The following is a 25,835-nucleotide window of genomic DNA, read 5'->3' as shown; positions in this document are numbered from 1 at the left end:
TCTTTGAATGGCTCCAGCTTCTCAAGGGATCCGATTGCTCTGTGTCACTGCCCTCTCCTCATCATTAATTACCACTCTGCTACTATTTTATCACCCACCAATGTTAGCAGCAGTGATTTTTTATTTGGGTTGCAGTTCTATTTGGGGGGAGGGATAGCTCAGTGGTTTGAGCATTGGCCTGCTAAACCCAGGGTTGTGGGTTCAATCCTTGAGGGGGCCATTTGGGTCAAAAATTGGGGATTGGTCCTGCTTTGAGCAGGGGGTTGGACTAGATGACCTCCTGAGGTCCCTTCCAACCCTGATATTCTAGGATTCTTTGATATTTATTTTCAAGAATTAGTCCTTGAATTATTTTCAAGAATTAGTCCTTCGTATCCCTCGTGCTCAGAACCTGCTCCGCACAGCACAGCGAGAAAAGGCGGCCCAGCCCAGCTGTGCCCTAGGGACTAAGCACAGAACAAACGTAGGGAGCTTGTGTCATCCACAGCTTCTGAACAACATGTGGGGGTCATCAGCTTACAAATACACTCTAGACCGGTACCGTAGACAGGCCCCAAATGTATCTAAGTGTCCCGCCTTGCAAAACAGGAGAGAAAAAAACAGAACCTTGAGTAGTTTTATTTTATAGTCGTGGAAACTGAGGCACACAGAAGCAAAGAGATTCGCTCATGGTCAAAAAGCCAGGAAGAGAAAACGGCAGATCTGCTGATAGTCAGTCCTGGGCCCTAGCCGTGTTTGTCCTGGCCTCTCTGCTTCAGCTCCAGTAACAACCCGAGTCGAGGTTTTCTGCTTCTCTGTGTCCTTTAACTTCACGTCACTGGAGAAGAAAGATTGTTTCTGACCAGCTGGCTCTAATGCATGGAGATGTCTTTCCAGAAGTCGTGCTCTGGCTCAGTCCCACGTAGCAGGTTTTCTGGAGGAAGCACTCGGTGACGTTCTAGGGCTTGTGTTACAAAGAAGATGGACAGAATGGTCCTTTCTGACCTTCAATTATTTCTTTCGCTAGGAGGATAACACTGGACATTTTCTCTCATTCACTTTCCTTTGGAATAATTTCAATCCAGTCCAAAGGATTTCCTCTTCCATTGTGTCTTCAGCACCTTTCCTAGCAAACAGTTACTGTTCGAGCACAGGTTTCCAGTTTCAGGCTGTCCCAGGGTGAGATGGCCATGAAAGGGGTAGTAGCTGAACTGAACCTATCCCCAGGTGAAGGGAATAAGTGCAGGGGTCACATGAGAAGGAGCAGCATGTAACTAGGATCCAAGCCTGTTGGACGATATAAGAACAGCCTGTGCTTGGCCAGGAGAGAGACCCACAATGGGAACAGGCCTGGGAGGGGCTTGGATAGTCCTTTCAAGTCAGTTTCGGTACACAGTAGGGCATGGAACAGCCAAGCTGCTAGGGTTGGGAGCTGAGCCTATCATTGTCACTATCATTGACCCCATTTTAGAGGTGTGGAAACTGAGGTCCAGAGAGGGGTCTGGCCTTAAACCTGAATCTGCTGGGAGAGCAATACAGCGGTGCATAGACAATCCAGGAAGTTTTTGGAAAGCGTAGGGGACAATTTCCTGGCGCAAGTGCTAGAGGAGCCAACTAGGGGGGGCGCTTTTCTTGACCTGCTGCTCACAAACCGGGTAGAATTAGTGGGGGAAGCAAAAGTGGATGGGAATCTGGGAGGCAGTGACCATGAGTTGGTTGAGTTCAGGATCCTGACACAGGGAAGAAAGGTAAGCAGCACGATACGGACCCTGGACTTCAGGAAAGCAGACTTCGACTCCCTCAGGGAACGGATGGCCAGGATCCCCTGGGGGACTAACTTGAAGGGGAAAGGAGTCCAGGAGAGCTAGCTGTATTTCAAGGAATCCCTGTTGAGGTTACAGGGACAAACCATCCCGATGAGTCGAAAGAATAGTAAATATGGCAGGCGACCAGCTTGGCTTAATGGTGAAATCTTAGCGGATCTTAAACATAAAAAAGAAGCTTACAAGAAGTGGAAGGTTGGACATATGACCAGGGAAGAGTATAAAAATATTGCTCAGGCATGTAGGAATGTTATCAGGAGGGCCAAATCGCACCTGGAGCTGCAGCTAGCCAGAGATGTCAAGAGTAACAAGAAGGGTTTCTTCAGGTATGTTGGCAACAAGAAGAAAGCCAAGGAATGTGTGGGCCCCTTACTGAATGAGGGAGGCAAACTAGTGACAGAGGATGTGGAAAAAGCTAATGTACTCAATGCTTTTTTTGCCTCTGTTTTCACTAACAAGGTCAGCTCCCAGACTGCTACGCTGGGCATCACAAAATGGGGAAGAGATGGACAGCCCTCTGTGGAGATAGAGGTGGTTAGGGACTATTTAGAAAAGCTGGATGTGCACAAGTCCATGGGGCCGGACGAGTTGCATCCGAGAGTGCTGAAGGAACTGGCGGCTGTGATTGCAGAGCCATTGGCCATTATCTTTGAAAACTCGTGGCGAACCGGGGAAGTCCCGGATGACTGGAAAAAGGCTAATGTAGTGCCAATCTTTAAAAAAGGGAAGAAGGAGGATCCTGGGAACTACAGGCCAGTCAGCCTCACTTCAGTCCCTGGAAAAATCATGGAGCAGGTCCTCAAAGAATCAATCCTGAAGCACTTGCATGAGAGGAAAGTGATCAGGAACAGCCAGCATGGATTCACCAAGGGAAGGTCATGCCTGACTAATCTAATCGCCTTCTATGATGAGATTACTGGTTCTGTGGATGAAGGGAAAGCAGTGGATGTATTGTTTCTTGACTTTAGCAGAGCTTTTGACACGGTCTCCCACAGTATTCTTGTCAGCAAGTTAAGGAAGTATGGGCTGGATGAATGCACTACAAGGTGGGTAGAAAGCTGGCTAGATTGTCGGGCTCAACGGGTAGTTATCAATGGCTCCATGTCTAGTTGGCAGCCGGTATCAAGTGGAGTGCCCCAAGGGTCGGTCCTGGGGCCGGTTTTGTTCAATATCTTCATAAATGATCTGGAGGATGGTGTGGATTGCACTCTCAGCAAATTTGCGGATGATACTAAACTGGGAGGAGTGGTAGATACGCTGGAGGGGAGGGATAGGATACAGAAGGACCTAGACAAATTGGAGGATTGGGCCAAAAGAAATCTGATGAGGTTCAATAAGGATAAGTGCAGGGTCCTGCACTTAGGACGGAAGAACCCAATGCACAGCTACAGACTAGGGACCGAATGGCTAGGCAGCAGTTCTGCGGAAAAGGACCTAGGGGTGACAGTGGACGAGAAGCTGGATATGAGTCAGCAGTGTGCCCTTGTTGCCAAGAAGGCCAATGGCATTTTGGGATGTATAAGTAGGGGCATAGCGAGCAGATCGAGGGACGTGATCGTTCCCCTCTATTCGACATTAGTGAGGCCTCATCTGGAGTACTGTGTCCAGTTTTGGGCCCCACACTTCAAGAAGGATGTGGATAAATTGGAGAGAGTCCAGCGAAGGGCAACAAAAATGATTAGGGGTCTGGAACACATGAGTTATGAGGAGAGGCTGAGGGAGCTGGGATTGTTTAGCCTGCAGAAAAGAAGAATGAGGGGGGATTTGATAGCTGCTTTCAACTACCTGAAAGGGGGTTCCAAAGAGGATGGCTCTAGACTGTTCTCAATGGTATCAGATGACAGAACGAGGAGTAATGGTCTCAAGCTGCAGTGGGGGAGGTTTAGATTGGATATTAGGAAAAACTTTTTCACTTAGAGGGTGGTGAAACACTGGAATGCGTTACCTAGGGAGGTGGTAGAATCTCCTTCCTTAGACGTTTTTAAGGTCAGGCTTGACAAAGCCCTGGCTGGGATGATTTAACTGGGAATTGGTCCTGCTTCGAGCAGGGGGTTGGACTAGATGACCTTCTGGGGTCCCTTCCAACCCTTATATTCTATGATTCTATGAATCTGAGCCTGGGTTTACTATGTGTGTAGAATCTGTCGACTGTGTGGTTCTTCCATCTTCCTCAGAGACACCTGGTGCCGACTGCTGCTGGAGACAGGATTCTGGTGTAGTTGGGCCCTGGATTTGATCCAGCCTGGATCAGCGTCACTATGTTACAGTGACAAAATTGAGGCAGCAGACTGAGTAGCCCCATTATAGACACTAAACCAAAGCAAAATCGGAAGTGGATTTAAGCAACTTTTTACACATCAGTTTCATTTCTCTCCTCAGACAGACAAGGTTTAATTTCTGCCTATGTTCCCCACCCCTCCAAATCACCCAAAACAAGCCAATCTGCTTTGGGTCGGCACCGGTCCATGTCCGTCATGCCAGTGGCCGACCGCTAGTACAGCCGTAATACCACCGGACCCCCAAAAGACCCCCCTCAACAGCGCACCACCCCACCAGAAATGCCCCAAGCATCACTGGCCAACAGCGGTGGTGCTGTGCATGCCACTCCCTCCCCCCACAACCCCCAAACCCAGCCTGGTCACTCCCCAGTCCTCCCCGGCCCCAACTTGGCCCAAGCTATGCTGCAGCCCCCCCCCAGCTTTGCAACCCCCTGTCACCCACTGCCTGCGTCCTCCCTCCCCCGTGCAGGTGCAACACCACCACCAGAAATGCACCAACAGAAAGATCACTGACCACAGCCCACTGTTATCAGCTCACCCAACCCCCCGAGCAGTCCAGGCAGGAGGCAGGCGGTGGGGAGAGAGTAGGCACTGCAGGGCACGGACACACACACACGCATGCATGCAACACTCTCACCCCGAGGACCTCACTTAGGGAAGACGAACCCAACCCACAGCTGACTGAGCTGGATTCCAGGTTCCCTCCTTCATCTGTAATGCCCTATCGGCACTGGCCTCTCCCCCATTGGCCCTGGGCACTGTCAGTCTCAGAGTCCTGGTTTCTTCCCCTCTCCTTGCTTTGGGTGTTGGGAGAGGGATTGGGCAACAGGGAGCGAATCATGTTCTCCGGCAGGACATTTAAAAAAAAAAAAAAAAAAAAAAAAGCAGCCAAAAAAGCCCCCAAAGAAGCCACGTGAAAAACGCCCAGTTGGGGTTAAGCCACATCTTAGATCCCTGTGACACTGTCTGCAGGGAGCCATGGCTGCAGTGAATCCTCTGAAAAGCTTCCGAGATGAAGCGACTTGCTCCATCTGTCTGAGTTTTTATAAGGATCCCGTGTTTTTAGATTGCGGGCACAGTTTCTGCCAAGCCTGCATCGCCCAATGCTGGGAGGGATCGGATACAGCTGTCTCCTGTCCTCAGTGCAGAGAGACCTTTCCCCAGAGGACCCTCAGGCCGAACAGACAACTGGGGAACTTTGTAGAAATAGCCAAGCAGCTGAGTTTCCAAACAGCAGCAGGAGAAGTTGGTGCAAGGTGCACCAGGAGCCTTTCAAACTCTTCTGTAACCAGGACCAAATGCTCATCTGTGTGATCTGCAGAGAGTCCCAGGCTCACCGTACTCACAGGGTGGTCCCCACAGAGGAGGCTGCTCAGGCCTACAAGGTAGGAATCTGCTGTGCAGGGTAATTACTTCGGTTTGGGCATGTTTGCAATTTTTATTACAATAGCTTCTAAAGGCACCGAGATCAGGGCCCTTGTTGTGCGAGGCTCTGTACAAACACACAGACAGTCTAAACCAGTGGTCCCCAAATTTTTCCCCTCAGGCTCTCCCTTACCCTGGCTATGGCTCCCCACCCGCAGCTGCGGTTAGGAGCTGTGAGTGGGGCCACAGTCAGAGGCTGGGGCCACAGCTGTGGGGGTGTCTTGGGGTTGGAAGTGGGGCTGCCGGGAGTCGGGGGCTCAAACTGGGTTTGGGAGCAGAGCCAGGGTCAAGACTGGGGCTGGGAGTGGAGCTGGGGTAGGAGCCAGGGCCAAGGGGGCCATAGCACATCTGAGTGGCACTCCCTTCCTGCCCCTTGTGGGGGCTGGTCTTGGCCCTGCCATGCTCCCTCAAATCATAGAATAGAATAGAATATCAGGGTTGGAAGGGACCACAGGAGGTCATCTAGTCCAACCCCCTGCTCAAAGCAGGACCAATCCCCAATTTTTGCCCCAGATCCCTAAATGGCCCCCTCAAGGATTGAACTCACAACCCTGGGTTTAGCAGGCTAATGCTCAAACCACTCCAGTTTGGGGACCACTGATGTAAACAGTCAAGATAGACAAAGGCTGGGGATTCTGAAAGGTACTTAAGGTGTCTATACCCCAGATTTAAGTGGATAAATCTGGAGTTTAGGCACCTAAATGCCAGTTTTTGGCTCCACTGCAATCCCCAGAATTCCTGTAGGAGCCCAAAAAGAAAAGGAGTACTTGTGGCACCTTAGAGACTAACCAATTTATTTGAGCATAAGCTTTCGTGAGCTACAGCTCACTTCATCGGATGCATAAAAGTGGAAAATGCAGTGAGGATGTTTTTATACACACAGAGCATGAAAAAATGGGTGTTTATCACTTCAAAAGGTTTTCTCTCCCCACCCCACTCTCCTGCTGGTAATAGCTTATCTAAAGTGATCACTCTCCTTACAATGTGTATGATAATCCACTTTTATGCATCCGATGAAGTGAGCTGCAGCTCATGAAAGCTTATGCTCAAATAAATTGGTTAGTCTCTAAGGTGCCACAAGTACTCCTTTTCTTTTTGCGAATACAGACTAACACGGCTGCTACTCTGAAACCTGTCATTATGGAGGAGCCCAGACTCACTCAGTGCCTGTGTATTCAGGGTACAACTTCTTTCAGTGCCTGTGTTTCTGTCTCTGGGCATGTGCACAGCTGCCCCCCATGGCATCTGGCTGCCTGTCTCCTGGCCACACCCAGAGCAATCCATGAGCTGGGGAAAACCAGGCATTCTGCTTCTCTCCTCTACGGGGCCTGATCTGGTGGGCATGCTCGGAGACAAATCAAAGGAGTGGGAGGGAAACAGAGGCACAGAAGCGGCAGTGACTTAACCAAGCTCACAAAGCAGCTCAGTAGGAGAGCCAGGAATTAAACCCTGGCCTCCCCATGCCCATCCTAGTACCCTAGCCACTAGACCACACCGCCTCTCATCACTCCTGTCATGCAGTTCTCTACCATCACATTACCAACATCTCAGCACAGCTGCAGACTGGAGGCGTAGCGGCCCAGCTTGAGCATTTCACAGCTGATGACCGCTGCTTTCAGGCGAGCCACAGGAAAATAACACATGGTCAGCAGTGTTCTCAAGGAGTTTGTTCTCTGCTACTTTCTGTCGCAGAAGGTGCCCTGAAAGATTTCTGTTTAAGAAACAAAGGTTAATCTGCGTAACTTTTTCCTCAAGGAAAAACCAGGATGATGAATTCCCGTTTTCCCGGGATGGTCACTTCGCTGCTCCTGAAGCAGAAATCATGGGCGACGGGTATGACGGGCCAGGGGAGGCACAGCCCTGCGTGGCCCCATCCACCCCCAGACTCCCTCTTGCTTCCTGACGGGGATCTGCAGCTCTTCCCCTGTGGCTGGTCTGGGGGGGCCTCTGGCAGAAGGGGCTGGACTGGGGGTTAGCCTCCCTGAACCAGTGGCTCACGTCCTGCCCATACAACCTTTGAAGTTTTGCAACATTCTAGGGCCCATGAAGCCCAAGCCCAAAAAGCCTGTTGGACAGAGCAATCCCCTCGGGGCAGAATCCGCTGTGCTGTACGCCACGCTAGCTGTAAGGACGAAGTGGGCTCTAGTAGTGCCACAATAAGATTAAAGGAAGAAAATGGCTGATTCCCAGGACCATGTTGAACAAGCCCTTTCCCCCATGCCGAACAATCGAGCACAATATTTATGCACCTTGTGAGTGTGTTGGATTTTTAACCAGGAGTCTCTTTCTCCCAAGTGTTCATTAGGCACCGGAGTTTAGTGTACTAGTTTTTTTAAAAGTGTGTTAAACATTCTTACCAAAACTCCCTTCCCTTTAAGTTGCTCAGCTTTAAGTCTGTGATGTCCAGCTTTCTTCATATAGTTTTCTCTGTCATTGCATGGGAGCAGGGCACCCTACCCTACACTGCTGCAAAATGGATACAACTTCAACCCTTTGCCCTGCAGCACTTGGAGGATTCGCTGGATGCAAAGGGCTGTTCTAGACAGAGTCCCTAGGTCTCTATATTAGGTCTCAGAGGAACAGCCGTGTTAGTCTGTATTCGCAAAAAGAAAAGGAGTACTTGTGGCACCTTAGAGACGAACCAATTTATTTGAGCATGAGCTTTCGTGAGCTACAGCTCACTTCATCAGATGTGACTGATGAAGTGAGCTGTAGCTCACGAAAGCTCATGCTCAAATAAATTGGTTAGTCTCTAAGGTGCCACAAGTACTCCTTTTCTTTTTATATTAGGTCTGGTGCCCCCAAAGGCCTCTCTCTTCCCTGGCAGCATGACATATACAGCATAGAAGGAAAGTAAGCAGGGCTGAGAATGGGGCCTGAGATGCCCAGCTGCCATGAAATGAACGGGAGCTGTGCTTTTAAATCCTCTCTGTGGCTCTGCAACACCTCACCCCCGGGGAATTACAGAAGAAGATCCTTCGAGCACATTTTCAAGAGCACCAACTGACTTTAGAGCCGAAGTCCCATTTGCAAAGGAGATTTAGGCCCGAATCCCCAAATGCACTTGGGTGTTGTGATGCTCAGCACTGCAATGCCTAACTTTTAGACACCTAGAAAATCACTAAGGACATAAGAACGGCTGCACTGAGTCAGACCAGTGGTCCATGTAGCCCAGTATCGTGTCTTCCAACAGTGGCCAATGCCAGGTGCCCCAGAGGGAATGAACAGAACCCGGCAGTTACCAAAGGATTAATTCCCTGTTGCCCAGTCCCAGCATCTGACAATCAGACAAGGGGTTGCCGGCCTGTAATTGCCAGGATTTCCTCTGGAGCCTTTTTAAAAAAGCTGGCTTTCCATCAGCTATCCTCCAGTCATCTGGTACAGTTTGGAACAACAAATCCTGAATTAGGCATTTGGGGGGAGAGAGGCATCCACAAAAGCCAGCATGCTAGCCCTCCGGAGATACTGATGAGAGGGGTGTGCCCTAAGCCCCAACTCCCCCAGAGTTTGGTGTAGGAATGGGCCTGTCTCTGATCCACACCTGGGAACCCCTCTCCTGGAGTCGCGTGGCTTAGCTACCTAAGCTGTTTCATGCAAGATGGAGTTCTGCACCTGTGTTGCTCCGCACAACGTGGCCGGGGAAGAATCATAGAATCCTAGAATATCAGGGTTGGAAGGGACCTCAGGAGGTCATCTAGTCCAACCCCCTGCTCAAAGCAGGACCAATCCCCAATTAAATCATCCCAGCCAGGGCTTTGTCAAGCCTGACCTTAAAAACTTCTAAGGAAGGAGATTCTACCACCTCCCTAGGTAACGCATTCCAGTGTTTCACCACCCTCCTAGTGAAAAAGTTTTTCCTAATATCCAACCTAAACCTCTCCCACTGCAACTTGAGACCATTACTCCTTGTCCTATCCTCTTCTACCACTGAGAATAGTCTAGAACCTTCCTCTCTGGAACCACCTCTCAGGTAGTTGAAAGCAGCTATCAAATCCCCCCCTCATTCTTCTCTTCTGCAGACTAAACAATCCCAGTTCCCTCAGCCTCTCCTCATAAGTCATGTGTTCCAGACCCCTAATCATTTTTGTTGCCCTTCGCTGGACTCTCTCCAATTTATCCACATCCTTCTTGTAGTGTGGGGCCCAAAACTGGACACACTACTCCAGATGAGGCCTCACCAATGTCGAATAGAGGGGAACGATCACGTCCCTCGATCTGCTCGCTATGCCCCTACTTATACATCCCAAAATGCCATTGGCCTTCTTGGCAACAAGGGCACACTGCTGACTCATATCCAGCTTCTCATCCACTGTCACCCCTAGGCTGAAGACTTTCTTCATAACCATTAGCCTGGGGGTAGGGCACTCACCTTGTATGTGGGAGACTCCAGTTCAAGTTCTCCCTCTGCCTGGTGAGGAGAAGAGATTTGAATCTCCCACCTCTCAAGAGTCAATTGTGACATTGCCATGAGCACCGTCCTAGAGCAACTTGAGAGGGAGATGGAAAATCAATGGTAGTTGAGAACCCAACTTCATGAGACTTCTTTGAAAATCCCAGCTTCAGATAATGAAATCAGCACTGCAATGTATATAAATTGCACAGAGGACAGACTCCTTAGCAGGTTTCAGAGGAACAGCCGTGTTAGTCTGTATTCGCAAAAAGAAAAGGAGTACTTGTGGCACCTTAGAGACTAACCAATTTATTTGAGCATGAGCTTTCGTGAGCTACAGCTCACTTCATCAGATGTATACCGTGGAAACTGCAGCAGACTTTATATACACACAGAGAATATGAAACAATACCTCCTCCCACCCCACTGTCCTGCTGGTAATAGCTTATCTAAAGTGATCAACAGGTGGGCCATTTCCAGCACAAATCCAGGTTTTCTCACCCTCCACCCCCCCACACAAATTCACTCTCCTGCTGGTGCTAGCCCATCCAAAGTGACAACTCTTTACATAATCAAGTCGGGCTATTTCCTGCATAAATCCAGGTTTTCTCACATCCCCCCCACCCCCATACACACACAAACTCACTCTCCTGCTGGTAATAGCTCATCTAAACTGACCACTCTCCAAGTTTAAATCCAAGTTAAACCAGAACATCTGGGGGGGGGGGGGTAGGAAAAAACAAGAGGAAACAGGCTACCTTGCATAATGACTTAGCCACTCCCAGTCTCTATTTAAGCCTAAATTAATAGTATCCAATTTGCAAATGAATTCCAATTCAGCAGTTTCTCGCTGGAGTCTGGATTTGAAGTTTTTTTGTTTTAAGATAGCGACCTTCATGTCTGTGATTGCGTGACCAGAGAGATTGAAGTGTTCTCCGACTGGTTTATGAATATTATAATTCTTGACATCTGATTTGTGTCCATTTATTCTTTTACGTAGAGACTGTCCAGTTTGACCAATGTACATGGCAGAGGGGCATTGCTGGCACATGATGGCATATATCACATTGGTGGATGTGCAGGTGAACGAGCCTCTGATAGTGTGGCTGATGTTATTAGGCCCTGTGATGGTGTCCCCTGAATAGATATGTGGGCACAATTGGCAACGGGCTTTGTTGCAAGGATAAGTTCCTGGGTTAGTGGTTCTGTTGTGTGGTATGTGGTTGTTGGTGAGTATTTGCTTCAGGTTGCGGGGCTGTCTGTAGGCAAGGACTGGCCTGTCTCCCAAGACTTGTGAGAGTGTTGGGTCATCCTTTAAGATAGGTTGTAGATCCTTAATAATGCGTTGGAGGGGTTTTAGTTGGGGGCTGAAGGTGACCGCTAGTGGCATTCTGTTATTTTCTTTGTTAGGCCTGTCCTGTAGTAGGTAACTTCTGGGAACTCTTCTGGCTCTATCAATCTGTTTCTTTACTTCTGCAGGTGGGTATTGTAGTTGTAAGAAAGCTTGACAGAGATCTTGTAGGTGTTTGTCTCTGTCTGAGGGGTTGGAGCAAATGCGGTTGTATCGCAGAGCTTGGCTGTAGACGATGGATCGTGTGGTGTGGTCAGGGTGAAAGCTGGAGGCATGCAGGTAGGAATAGCGGTCAGTAGGTTTCCGGTATAGGGTGGTGTTTATGTGGCCATTGTTTATTAGCACTGTAGTGTCCAGGAAGTGGATCTCTTGTGTGGACTGGACCAGGCTGAGGTTGGTGGTGGGATGGTTGACCTTCCCCTCCACCCCCAACATTGTTTTTCTTGCCTCAGGAACAAATTCAAACCCAGTTGAACACACTGAAGCAAGAGAGAGGAGAACTTCTGGAGTGGAAACAGGATGCAGAGACGCAAAGCCAGGAATATCTGGTAGGTCCCCATTGTTATGGTCCAGAAGTTACATCAGTCAGGGGTGATATTTCTCTCTGTGGGGAGAGTGTCAGCCCTTGTCTACACGCAGCACTGCTTTGATTTAGCTATGGCTACATCTACACGGCACACCGCTGGGGGCATCCTGTAGGGTATGTGTAGCTACACAGCACAGTGAGAAACAGGCTGTGTCCACACTGTCATGTGTAGCTACATGTGTGAATAAAAGACTCCAGCAGGGGGAGGCAGCGGAGCGGCCGGAGCCTTCCTCCACTCCCTGGAGCCTTTTCCTGTGGTGGGGAAAGGCTCTGGCACTGGGGAAGCAGCGGGACACTCAGTGTAGATGGGGGAGGCCCTGCTTGGGGGTGTATAGAGCCCTGTGTGTAGGGTTTATACCCAGAGGGTTCAGGCATATTGCGACTCTACTTGCTTAAGCCATGCCTCGCCATTTACACTGCTATTTATGCCCATGTTAGCGGGTGCATATAGTGTACGTCCTCTACACACCACCACAACATTTGTGTAGTACAGATGTACCTCAAATCACTTTTTAATGTAATGTCTTTGTTCTGGTGCAAGGCCCTCACAGGCAAACATTTTGAACCTAGTTTAATTTGACCCTAGTGTGGTGTGTAGGGTTCACCTTGTCCAGTTAAACTGAGATAAAATGTGCTAACTGGGAGCAAGGTCAAGCTCCGATCAGGGTTAGCTGTGATGTATTGGGGACCGAGAGACTTTGTCCGTTGGACCATATGAACTGGAACCATAAACTCACTGAACGTTAAATCTCACAAAATGAGGGTCAATCCATCCTCATGATTGTATCCACCCATTATACACCACACCTGAACATAGCTATTCTATGAACAACGTACCCTCATGTCTCAATGTCTGTACTTTGACCCCTTAACCTCTTACCCCCAATCGGGGATATTGCAGAGTATGTATTCCTTACGCCTCTCGATCTGAAACCGAACTTCGCTCCTCTTGATAATCCGTACATTATTCCCTGGTATCCAGAAACGTCTACTCCAGGGGTTCTCAAACTGGGGGTCGGGACCCCTCAGGGGGTCGCATGGTTATTACATGGGGGGTCGTGAGCTGTCAACCTCCACCCCAAACCCCGCTTTTCCTCCAGCATTTATAATGGTGTTAAAAATATTCAAAAGTGTTTTTAATTTATTAGGGGGGTCACACTCAGAGGCTTGCTATGTGAAAGGGGTCGCCAGTAAAAAAGTTTGAGAACCACTGTTCTGCTCTGTACCGTTCACGTTTTTTTTTAAACATCATCTTGATAACCTCAAGCACTTTGTCTCTTGTTGAGACACCCTTGCAGGGTGTGATCATGTTTATCTTTGTTTATCATCCCTCTGGGCTGATTCCTCCACTGGCTTCCAGTTTCAACTCAAAGCACTGATCTTATTCCCCACACATCCAGCTACAAACACTGATTTCAGGGGAGATTTTCAAAGGCACGTATGGTGATTAGGTGCCTAATTCACATGGACTGTCAGTAGGACTTAGGCACCCAGTGGCTGTTTTGTATCTCAGAAATCTTCCTCCTGAATCTCCACCAGGCACAACTGGTTTCCTCTGGGACAGTGTAATTAACAGAATGCCAGATGAAACATGCAAAAGCTGGAGAAGAAGCATTTTGCATGGTGTGTTTTGTAACTGGTGTTTTATGTGGATAACCAGCAGAACCCTTTCCTTCTTCAGTCTTCTCCACAACTCTCTGCCAATGTATTTCTGATTCTGAGTCAGACCTCCCCCCTTCCAACCTTTCTGCTATTGGAAGATTCTAGATGATCAACAGAATATACTAAGCCACTCAGACCTGAAAACTCATCATTTTAGAGAGATTGGGTGCCATTTTCAGAAGTGCCTAAGTGATTTCGGAGCCTAGGGTTAACAATTTTGCAAGTGGTTAAGGGCCAGATTCTCAAAGGTATTTAGGGGCTTAAAATGCAGGGAGAGCTGTCCTATTTTCAAAAGTCACTTTCAAAGAAACTTAGGCTTCTTAGCATCCAAAGTGACCTTTTGAAAATGGGAACTGGAGGCGTACGTCCCGAAGGCACTTCAGAACATGTTGTCATTCAGGCCATCTGAGAGACTGTCAGGCATATTCTCCTGAAATCTCAACCATGTGTTTGTAGTAGGTTGATATGAAAAGAGGGCTCTAAGAACTGTTCCTATCAGGGACATGGGGAGAGTCTGGGATGTCCAACTTTCTCATTTGTGAAAACCGGATGCTGAGCACTGGAACCTGCCCTGTGCCCTGCCGCCACTTTCCCTCGAGGCCCCGCCCCCCACTCCTCTGTCCCTCTCCCACTGTCGCTTGCTGCTCTCTCCACCTCCCTCCCCCTGCCAGCTGAGCAGAGCTCTAGGGGTGCGGTGGAGGTGACTGGGGCAGGGTGGGAGAGGGAGAGCCACGCTCCAGGGTGGAGGGGTGATTGGAGCAGGATGGGGGAGATGCCGGTACTTTTCTCCCCCCCATGGAGCCATCCCTGAGTGCTCCTCCAGGCTCCAGCAGCAGCTGCTGCTCTTCTCGCCCTCTGGTGGTGGAAGCCAGTTACTGTGGGTAACCGGACTTCCCATGTCCAGTCAGCAGTGCTGACCGGACACTGCCAGGTTTCCCTTTTGACTGGACTTCCCAGTTGAAAACTGGACATCTGGCAACCCTTGTCCTTGATCTGTCCTTTCCTGTTTGTGTCCCTTCATTATAGGGAAAGATAGAAGCTGAGAGGCAGAAGATCATGTCTGAATTTGAGCAACTGCGGCAGTTCCTGGATGAGCAAGAGCGACTCCTGCTGGCCCAACTGGAAGAGCTGGACAAGGAAATTGTGAAGATACAGGATGAAAATGTCACCAAACTGTCTGAAAAGATTTCCCGTCTCGGTGACTTGATCAGTGAGATAGAAGAGAAGTGTCAGCAGCCAACAAGTGAATTCCTGCAGGTGAGACAGTTAGAGACACCCAGATCTCTGCCCAGGGAAGGGAGAGATTCTGATTGATTAGCTTTGGAGTTTATTAAGTTCTTGGAGAGGTCCTACTCCACAATGGAGACTGTCAGTGTGTCCTTTAGCGAAGTGAGGGAAAACAAAATGTGACATTTCTAATATTTCCAATGTGGAAACAGTTTTGCTGTTTTAAAGGCAGATGGTTCAGGCCTTTTTGAGACATCCTGTGTAAGCCCCTTCATTTTCAGTTTAAACCAATTTTTACCAAAAAAATTCTGGGTTTTACAAAAAAGTATTATTGAGGTTTTTCTGATTTTCATCCTACTTTTTTATCATTCAAATATATACAAAAAACTTGTTTTATTAAGAAAATACAATACATTGCATGAGATCTCTGTATTCCGATAATACATTAGTCTGTGTGTATATGCAAAGCTGCCTGCTGAAGAAAGAGCGTATTGTTCTAGCAGATGCACACAATAAACCAACAGGCACGCACGCAAGCTCTGAAGTGCGTGTGCGTCTGAACCTACTGATAAATCACACACCCACCAAGTACACATTTCAAACTGTTAGTAGACAATGGGTTAAAGATTTGACGCACTAAAATGGGAAGAAAATGAAAATCTACATCAGAATACATTTCAGAACACAAGGAAGTATTCAAAAGGGTTAAAGAAACAACAACAGGAGAAAAGGATGAAGTTGAGCGTATGCACTGCAAATGGTGTGGCCCAGTTATCGAAGGTGAATATTTATAGACTAATCGTTCTAAGCAAAGCTTTTGATACGGTCTCCCACAGCATTCTTGCCAGCAAGTTAAAGAAGTATGGGCTGGATGAATGGACTATAAGGTGGATAGAAAGCTGACTAGATTGTCGGGCTCAACAGGTAGTGATCGATGGCTCCATATCTAGTTGGCAGCCAGTGTCAAGCAGAGTGCCCCAAGGGTCAGTCCTGGGGCTGGTTTTGTTCAATATCTTCATTAATGATCTGGAGGATGGTGTGGATTGCATCCTCAGCAATTGCACCTGCAGATGACACTAAACTGGGAGGAGGGGTAGATATGCTGGAGGGTAGGGATAGGATACAGAGGGACCTAGACAAATTAGAGGATTGGGCCAAAAGAAATCTGATGAGGTTCAACAAGGACAAGTGCACTTAGGACAGAAGAATCCCATGCACTGCTACAAACTAGGGACCGAATGGCTAGGCAGCAGCTCTGCAGAAAAGGACCTAGGGGTTACACTGGACGAGAAGCTGGATATGAGTCAACAATCTGCCCTTGTTGTGAAGAAGTCCAACAGCATTTTGGGCTGTATAAGTAGGGGCATTGCCAGCAGGTTGAGGGACGTGATCATTCCCATCTATTCGGCATTGGTGAGACCTCACTTGGAGTACCGTGTCCAGTTTTGGGCCCCCCGCTACAAGAAGGATGTGGAAAAATTGGAAAGAGTCCAGTGGAGGGCAACAAAAATGATTAGGGGGCTGGAGCACATGACTTATGAGAAGAGGCTGAGGGAACTGGGATTGCTTAGTCTGCAGAAGAGCAGAATGGGGGAGGATTTTTTGATAGCTGCTTTCAATTACCTGAAAGGGGGTTCCAAAGAGGATGGATCTAGACTGTTCTCAGTGGTAACCAGATGCCAGAACAAGGAGTAATGGTCTGAAGTTGCAGTGGGGGAAGTTTAGGTTGGATATTAGGAAAAAACTTTTTCAGTAGGAGGGTGGTGAAGCACTGGAATGGGTTACCTGGGGAGGTGGTGGAATCTTCTTCCTTAGAGGCTTTTAGGGTCAGGCTTGACAAAGCCCTGGCTGCGATGATTTAGCTGGGGAGTGGCCCTGCTTTGAGCAGGGACTTGGACTAGATGACCTCCTGAGGTCCCTTCCAACCCTGATATTCTATGATTCTACACCAGTAACCTGTTTGTTCAAATGAAACGTTTTATTTGGGGATTTCAGATATATTGTTTTCTTAAACTCAGGGGGGCCCTTGTGCTTTGAGTTCTGTTTTAGTTCTGCAGCAAACCACAGGGATGAACAGAATTCAAAGCATTCATCTACTGAATACTTTTTCTCCCTGTCTTTCCATCCACCAAAACAAACCCCGATATTTAACCAGAAAACTTAATAGTTTTCTGCACTGATTTGCACCTGTTTTTATTGTGGTAATAAACACTGATAAAATCCCAGGAAAAATTAACTAAAATAAAAACTGAAAATGAAGGGCCCTAACGATATGAAAGCAATAAAAGGCACAACTCCACTTTCTAGGAAGTGAGAGATTAGGAAAGCAAAGTTCTTTGCAGGGCCTATTAAGAAATGAGAATGAATCCAGCTTCCAGAACTGCTGAGCAGAATTGCATACATGGAGAAAGGCAAACGCTCTGGACACAGCAGTTGCATGTGGCAGTCAAGGATTCATGCGTCTGATCAGTCTGTTTGAGCAAATGCCATAGAATTTAGAAGGAGAAAACCCACAGTCATGGTGTGTGCTTAGGGGTCCCATTCCATCGAAATCTGTGAATGGACTTTTGAAGTTGCTAACTGCAGAGAACTGCATCTCGAGCTCAACTAGGGATGGCAAAGCAAGTCCCCTGCAGAGCAGGAGCGATCCGCATCTTGTGGCACTTGGGACTGAACTCTTTCTCTTTTCTAGGACATCAAAAGCACCTGGAGCAGGTACGTGACTCCTTCCCACTCCCCCTCACGCGTCGTGGTGCTAGAAGGGGACTTTCCCCCCAGGGTCAGATTTTGCAGGGCATTTAGTCACCTGAGACGTAGCTAGGCACTTGGTGGGGTTTTCCAAAGCAGCTAAGCGAGTTAGGCACCTCCCATTGTGATCAGTGGCAGTTGGGAGCCTGACTTGGTTAGGTGCTTTTGAAAATCCCAGGAGGCACCTTTAAAAATCAAGCCTTAAGTGACTTGCCCAAGGTCATGCAGGGAGGCTGTGGCAGAGCAGGGAGTGGAACATAGGTTTCCAGAGTCCTACAGCAACCCCTTAACCACTGGAGCATCCTTTCCCATGAGATTAGGCCCTTCTCTCTGAGGGGCAGCCTGTGGACCCCTTACTCTCTTTAACTCCCATTGGAGGAGCTAGGCATTTAAAAACGCCAGTGAGGAGATGAATTGTCTCACCAGTGGGAGTTAGAGGCTCTCATTGAGCCCACAAGAGAGCAGCCTCTGGTAGCTCATTCTCAAGAAAGAAAAGATTTAGGGTGTTTCCCCCTTCCCCCCCCTGCCCCAGGTGTGAGAAAGTGAAGTTCGAGAAACCAATGGCTGTGTCACAGGATGTGAGCGAGAGAGTTGGCGTCTCTTCCCAAAGAAATGTTTGTCTACAGGAGGCTCTGAAGAAATTCAGAGGTAACTTAACAGTTATTTGGGCTCATGATATGGCGATGGCACATCGAGATGTGCCTCTGACTGTGGAAGGAGATGGACTCTGGCCTATTAGTTCTCAGCTCGTCACAGCTAGACGTCTGTGGGTGGGATGGGGAGGGCTCAGGGCTGATGCCAGTTTGCCAGGCCTCCACTTGGATTGTCTCAGACCCAACCCTGGGTGTCAAAATTGGCCACTCAGCATTTCAGAGACACACAATCGCCAGATGTTTTAGAAAATGTTGAATTTCACCTCCATGGCTGAGATTTTCCAAGGGACCTAAGGGATTTAGGCCCCATCTCTCTCTGACTGTCAATGGGAGTTGGCCACCACGTGGCCTCAGCCCTTTTGAAAATCCCAGACTCTGTACCTCAAGTTCCTCCATCTTGAAAAAGGAGGAAATAATGGCCAACCTACCTTGTTGTGCTAATTAGTGAATGCCACCGAGTGCTTTGAGATCGTTGGAGTAAGGCAGGAGATGGACGATATATTTTGGACGATGATTTCACTTTAGTTTGGTCTCACTGGAAAGGTCTCCCCATTCCAATCTGCCTCTCGTTCTGTGGTCTTTTCCTTTGGGCTGTCTCTCAGAATTACAGCACGGTTCCATGCCGTGCTGCGACAGCCATGTCAGCCCCAGGATATTAGACAGGGTGGGGGAGGTCATAGCTTTTATTGGACCAACTCCTGTTGGTGACAGAGACAAGCTTTTGAGCTACACGGACCTGAAGAAGAGCTCTGAGTAAGCTCCAAAGCTTGTCTCTCTCAATCACGGTTACATTAATTAACGGTAGAAATGTCACCAGAGTCAAGACAACATGAAATCACCTCTCTTCCAATCCTTCCTTTCTCTTGAGACCCGGCCCTATGAACTGAGCTCAAATGCAGAGAGAAAGGGTATGGGCTAGATTCACAAAAGGACTTGGGGTGAGGGGGTCTACTTGCCATTTTAGGCACCTCAGTCCCAGAATCAGACCACACTGGGATTCACAAAGACCCCCACTCAGCTGCAACCAAACCTTGTAGGTGCCTAAAATTACTCATCACCTCTATTTTTGCGGTAAAAGTCCCCTAGGCACCTATGTTTCTGCCTCTGTGCATGTGCACTGCAGTTCCAGTCCAGCTACCAAGACAGCTAAGCCCCAGAGAGATACACGAACTGGGGAAAGAAAGGGGTTCCTCCTCCTAACTCACCTACAGGGCCACAATCTCAAATGCCTGCTCTGAGCACGCTTACTGACTCGGGCCCTATATGTGAACTTACCCAAAAGAAGCAGGCTCTAGGGAAAGAGGAGCTCACTTATAATGTATAGCTCTGTGATTAGGGTACTGACCTGGGATGTGGGAGATCCCCAGTTCCAATCCTCTGTCCCCCTGAGGGGAAGAAGGGATTCCAACAGGGGTCTGATATAGGCCTCTCTGTTGCCCCTTTTGAATCTGATCCACTGTGTATAAATAATTGAGCAGCAGGACAGGCTTCTGGGCATCCCTCCCAAGAGCGTGCTCTATCCACCTGGGACGTTCTCATGATTTCTCTCTGCCTCTGGCCCAATGAATTATTGATTATCCCCAGTGGAACCTCTCCCACAGGAGAGCATGTGGGCACCCAGTATCAGACAATCCTGCAGCCCAGAGATTAGGGCGCTCCTTGAGAGGTGGTAGATCCCATTTCAAATCCCTGCTCCCTCTGCGGCACAGGCTTGACTTGAACCAGGGGTCTCCCAAAGGCCAGCTGAGTGCTCTAACCACAGGGCTAAAAGTTACGAGCGAGGTGGGTTTCCTTCCCCCGCCAGGCTTCTTGCCAAAAAAAATGGCACAGGTGCCGGTCATCAAGAGAGGGCTTGCAGCTGAGAATCCCACGCCGAGGGAGGCGCCTACGGTGCTGCCCAGATTCGGTCGCCGAACTCCCTGAGGGGGCCAGGGCTTAGCACACCCCCGCACCTTGGCATTTCCCACTGGCTGGCGTAAGCAGGGAGTCGCCTAGCATGCTGGCTTTTATGAAGCTCATTCCAAGGCGCATCTCTCTCCCCATTTATGGTGCAGATTGCCTGGGAGCCTGACTCTGGCTTTGTGAATCACAGTGACTTTCTAGTTGCCTAAGCGTTGGGTGTTGTGATGCTAAGCGTCAGCTTGCCTAAGTTTCTTTGTGAATCCAGCCCCGTTTTCATGAGGCTATTTTCCTACAAGAAAGGGGCAAATCACCTCTCCTCTGATCTTTTCTTGCTCTAGAGACCCTGCCCTATCAACTGAACTTTCTGATCTGCAAGGCAGAGAAAGAGGGTAAGTTTTCATAAGGATATTTTCCTACGACAATTATTAATTAAAATCTCCGGATTAATTTTTTAGAAGACACTTTTGAATTCAAACAAGAGAGGTTTCCACCAATACAGAGCTATGGATTCCAAGGTTAGAAGGAACCATTATATCATAATGGCCAGACTGGGTCAGACCAAAGGTCCATCTAGCCTAGTATCCTGTCTTCCGACATGGCCAATGCCAGGTGCCCCAGAGGGAATGAACAGAACAGGGAATCATCCAGCCCATCGCCCATTCCCATTTTGTGATGTATGAACGTGCACATACTATTTACAATTGGAAAGTAGGGTACATTTTTTAGGTCCAATAATCAGCCTTTAGGGCACACTCAGGTCACATTTTTCTGCTTCTCTCAGCAATTATAAGGACTAGAAATTTGCTCTATTTTTATTTTTTATAGGAAAGACAAGCTTCACTACTGGAAAACATCATTAACACAGAGTGCAGGTTGACCATCAGTGCCTTGTACTCTCCCAGAACATGAAAGGAACCCATATTTCAACCTCTGAAAACTGGGAAATAAAGAGTTAAGGAAGTGTCTCCCACCAGTTCCTGTGCTATACTTCCCTCTCACCCTAGCATCAGGAGCATGGACTCGTGCTGGGCTCTATCCATCTCCAGCTGGTGGAAGGTCCCTTGCGGGGAGACCACGCTAAGGCCAGTACTGAACAAGGCAGAGAATCAGGACTGCAGCGGCAGTCAAAAAAGCAAACAGAATGTTGGAAATCGTTAGGAAAGGGATGGATAATAAGACAGAAAATATCATATTGCCTGTATATAAATCCCTGGTACGCCCACATCTTGAATACTGCATGCAGATGTGGTTGCCCCATCTCAAAAAAGATATATTGGAAAAGGTTCAGTAAAGGGCAACAAAAACTATTAGGGGTATGGAACAGCTGCCATATGAGGAGAGATTAATGAGATTGGGACTTTTCAGCTTGGAAAAGGGACGACTAAGCAGGGATATGATAGAGGTCTATAAAATCATGACGAGTGTGGAGAAAGTAAATAAAGAAGTGTTGTTTACTTCTTCTCATAACATAAAAACTAGGGGTCACCAAATGAAATTTCAGAGTAGCAGCCATGTTAGTCTGTATCCGCAAAAAGAAAAGGAGTACTTGTGGCACCTTAGAGACTAACAAATTTATTTGAGCATAAGCTACAGCTCACTTTGAGCTGTAGATCACGAAAGCTTAGGCTCAAATAAATGTGTTAGTCTCTAAGGTGCCACAAGTACTCCTTTTCTTTTTTCATATTTTTCAAATTAATAGGCGATAGGTTTAAAACAAACAAAAGGAAGTATTTCTTCACGCAACGCACAGTCAACCTGTGGAACTCCTTGCCAGAGGATGTTGTGAAGGCCAAGACTAACAGGGTTCAAAAAAGAACAAGATAAATTCATGGAGGATAGGTCCAGGAATGGCTGTTAGCCAGGATAGGCCGGGATGGTGTCCCTAGCCTCTGTTTGCCAGAAGCTGGGAATGGGCAACAGGAGCTGGATCACTAGATGATCGCCTGTTCTGTTCGTTCCCTCTGAAGCACCTGGCATTGGCCACTGTCAGAAGACAGGTCCATCAGTAGCTATTAGTATCCTATCTTCCTTGAATTTATCCGTCAGTTCAAGGAGTATTGTCTCTCCCTGGAGGTTGGTGCTCCCTGTGGTACTGGGAACTGTCCCTTTAAGTGGTTTGACTTCCCAGACAGGAAGGAGGAGCATAGCAGAAGCTCTGTGATACAGAACCCTGGATAAAGAAGGCTTCATTCAAACATCATGCACCGAGCACGATTACTGAACACCACACTTGCAACCGTGTTGTGTCCCCATCCTTGTCCCATGAGCACCACTGGAAGCTGGGGAAGGGGCTCTCTTCGGATCTCACAGTTACCTATCTGGCCCCCCACAACAGCGTCTGAATACCTGGCGTCTTTTATGCCCATTTGACAAAAAGGGAAGCTGGACTGCAGAGAGAGGAAGGGACATGCCTGAGGTCACACGGCGTGTCAGTAGCAGAGTGAGGAAGAGAGCCCAGAAGTCCTGGCTTCTAACCTCTACACAATGCTCCCTCCCTAAAATGTGTGTAGTGCATTGGATGACTGTTACACATCCCTCGGGTGTGGACATTCAGTGCCACCGAGAAGTTGAATTCCCAGTGCACCAGAGAGCCCAGTGTCTCTCTAGCAGGGCTGCTCGCTACTTTCTCCTGGTCCAAGTGGGTGGAGGGGTTCTCACCCCATGTGCTGTACTCTGGGGCTGGGGACTTTCCACCAGGAGATGAGGGATGAATAGGGCAGCATGGAAGTGCATGAAAAGCTGAAGCTGGTGTCCCTGTTAACGTCCTCTGTCTGCTGCCTCCCCTGCTCTGTTCTGTTGCTGGATGTGGAGCACCCCCAGCAAGGGCGAGGGATCGGGGGAGGAGACCGAGATCCCCTCTGCCACGGATCCACAGGATTCGTGCTGCAGCCCCCGCTTGGGAACAGTCTCTGGGAGGAGCCCCTTCGATGGGCCAGACCCCCAACATCAGCCCCCTCTTCCTCCAGGGTAAGCCACGTGGCTTCACCGACTCCTTAGGCTGGACCTCTGGGCCTTCAGCTCTCCTGCCTCACAACATGAGCTGTGTTCAGTGCGTCCACCTGAGACCGACCCCTGCGGGAGCCCTCTGTGATCTCAGGGAGCAGCACAGCTCTGCAAGCACCTGCAATGACACTCAGCCACCGCCGTCACTGTCAAGCCCCTGGGGTTATTAGTCCCCTGCTCTGCACCACAGCACAGGAAGACCTTGGTTAGCTCAGAGAAATGAAGGTTACAGTATAGTCCATCCTGGGGAGCCGGTGCCCAGCCCTGCAGTGCAAACCCCGTGGTTCAAGCTCTGTCTCCCTGTCCATCTGATCTGCTTTCTCAGACTCCCAGGTGTGCCCCCCACCATAGGTGCCGATTCTGTAGGTGCTCCGGGACTGGAGCACCCATGGAAAAAAAAATAGTGGGTGCTCAGCACCCACCGGCAGCCCCATGGATCAGATCCTCCCCCTCCTCCCCTCCCACCCGCTGGTGGCACTGCCAATCAGCTCCTTCCCCTCCCTCCCAGTGCCTCCTACCCACCATGATCAACTGTTTGGGCAGGGGGAGGAGCAGGGGCAGGAAGAGGTGGGGTAGGGTGGAGACTTGGGGGAAGGGGTGGAGTGAGGGTGGGGCCTGGGGCAGAGCGAGGGTCAAGCACCCCCAGGAAGTCCGCTTCTTTGCCCCCCTACTGCTTCCTGCAGCCAGCATGTAACTTCCGCTTCACCCCTCCCCCACCTCCAGTCCTTTGTTCCCAAGCCGGGGCGATGCAGCTCAGCCACAGAGGCGGGGAAGGCCGTAGCTCTCCGGGTTGCTGATCGTTATGTTTCCATGTCCGGGCAATTGGATTTGCCATTGTCTGCTGAGGACCTCAGGCGCCAGACAGTGACATGGGCAGCTTAGCCTGCCCTGAGAGCAAACACTCCCATATCACCCACTGGGTAACAATGCTGCATATTGGGAAACTGAGGCACATACAGGCTTCATTAAAAAATTGCAAAAAATCCCAGTTTCTCACACCCTCCTAACAATACCTCCTTGATGCCTGGCGGGAACCATGGGGAATTTCCTGCTCAGCTTCAGCCAACAGGCAGCTCCCCAGGACTGACACTCAGGGCCCACCCCAGCCAGCCCATGGCTACTGGGGAGCCTGAGAAATGGTCCTAGCCTCCCCCAGGGCTGAGCTCTGCCCGTAAGGGTCTGTCTGCACTGCAGAGTGAACCCTGGGGCTCAGCACCCAAGTTAGCCTGGGCTGGGTGCAAGGAGCCATGCTGCTGAGCCTGACCTCACTTACTGGGTCCTCACGGGTGCTGCTGTGGCTCTAGGACTCTGGGAGCACATCCCCTGGCTGACCAGCTATTCTGAGTTTCTTTCCCAGTGATTCATGGGGTCCCCTGTCTGTCTTTCACGGGGGAATTGGGGAAGGCACTGGAGGGCTATTTTCCCTCAGGTCAAGCTGGCAGTGGCATTCAGGGGGAGGCTTTTCACCTTCCTCCGCAGCATGTGGCTGCGGGTGATGTGTCAGGATTATCTGGGGGTATCTCACCAAATCACTTCCCTGCATTGCGGGGGCCTCGGGCACTGGTGACCCTCGGGGCCTCTTCTTCTCTGCCTGTGGCACATCATAGCACGGTCAGCTGTAGGCTGTCAGGCTTTGGGCTAATATTGGTTGTTGGGTTAGGTGGGTGCTGGGTAGAGTTGGTGGCCTGTGATATACGGGGGTCAGATTAGATGACCTGATGGTCCCTTCTGGCCTCAGACTCTCTCACTCTCAGCACTGGAGTGGTTTAGCCTGCACAGAGGTGCCGACTTCCCCAGTTCCCAAGGGGGTGCTTGACCCTTGCTCTGCCCCGGGCCCCACCCCCACTCCACCCCTTCCGCCAAGCACCCACCCCTGCCCCATCTCTTCCTGCCCGGCTCCATTCTGCCCCCTTCCCCTGCCTCTTTCTGCCCCCACTCCTCCCTCTCCCCCCCCCCCCCCGAACCTCCTGCCCACCGCTGAACAATGGATCCGTGGCAGGAGGAAGGCGCTGGGAGGGAGGGGGAGGAGCTGATCGGCGGGTGGGAGGTGCTTTGGGTACTTAACACTCTCCTCCTGCCTCTCTCTCCCCTCGTGCAGTGCAGGCCACTCCGGATCCAGACCTGGGGATTCCCTGTTCCGTCGTGTCCACAGATGAGAGTGTGATACAGAAATACCAAGACACGGGATATTTAGTGACACAGAACAGGTTTTACCCTGCTGCCTGTGTGCTGGGCTATAAGGGCTTCACCTCAGGGAGGTGTTACTGGCAAGTGGAGGTGGGGAACAAACGTAATTGGGTTTTGGGCATTGCCAAAGAGTCTGTGATACATGAGGGAGCGAAAAGCCGTACACCAGAGGACAGGATCTGGGCTTTGCAGAGTACAGAGAATGAGTACTTGGCCCTCACCTCCCCTGAGGCTGCTCTGGCCCTACCTCATAGCCCCAGTAACATTGGGGTTTATCTGGATTATGAAGGGGAGGAAGTTACATTTTATGACGTTACATCTTCTGGCAGAGAGATGAAGTGAGCTGTGGCTCACGAAAGCTCATGCTCAAATAAATTGGTTAGTCTCTAAGGTGCCACAAGTACTCCTTTTCTTTTTGCGAATACAGACTAACACGGCTGTTCCTCTGAAACCGATCTTTACTTTCACATCCTCTTTCCCTGGGAAGATCATCCCCTTCTTTGGGAGCCGGCGTGTAGAATTTGAGTTCACTGGTAAGCATACCGTTATGTGTTCACTGGCCGACATATTGTTAATCCCTGTGACAGAGGAGTAGGGATCACTCAATATGAGATATTTAA

General features: G+C 49.4%; 1 protein-coding gene across 1 annotated transcript; it reads left to right on the top strand.

Annotated features, from left to right (window-relative positions):
• Positions 1–4,616: 4,616 nt before the first annotated feature.
• Positions 4,617–25,557, top strand: LOC142069209 (zinc finger protein RFP-like). Its single transcript, XM_075119720.1, has 4 exons — positions 4,617–5,389; positions 14,522–14,752; positions 17,415–17,437; positions 25,122–25,557. The coding sequence occupies exons 1-4, from the start codon at positions 5,060–5,062 to the stop codon at positions 25,555–25,557; spliced, it is 1,020 nt and encodes a 339-aa protein (XP_074975821.1). The 5' UTR covers positions 4,617–5,059.
• The last annotated feature ends 278 nt before the right edge of the window (positions 25,558–25,835 follow it).

Source organism: Caretta caretta, chromosome 14 (assembly GCF_965140235.1).
Source record: "Caretta caretta isolate rCarCar2 chromosome 14, rCarCar1.hap1, whole genome shotgun sequence".
Classification (NCBI taxonomy): Eukaryota; Metazoa; Chordata; order Testudines; family Cheloniidae; genus Caretta; species Caretta caretta.
Note: the sequence above shows the minus strand (reverse complement) of the source record. Positions and strands in the feature narration are given on the sequence as shown.

Bases quoted from the DNA above. Each gene is read 5' to 3' on its own strand.
- LOC142069209 (XM_075119720.1), top strand. From the start codon at position 5,060: ATGGCTGCAGTGAATCCTCTGAAAAGCTTCCGAGATGAAGCGACTTGC. The intron at 5,390-14,521 runs GTGTGATCTGCA...CCTTCATTATAG, and splicing joins CCAGGACCAAATGCTCATCT to GGAAAGATAGAAGCTGAGAG. The intron at 17,438-25,121 runs GTACGTGACTCC...TCTCTCCCCTCG, and splicing joins ATCAAAAGCACCTGGAGCAG to TGCAGTGCAGGCCACTCCGG.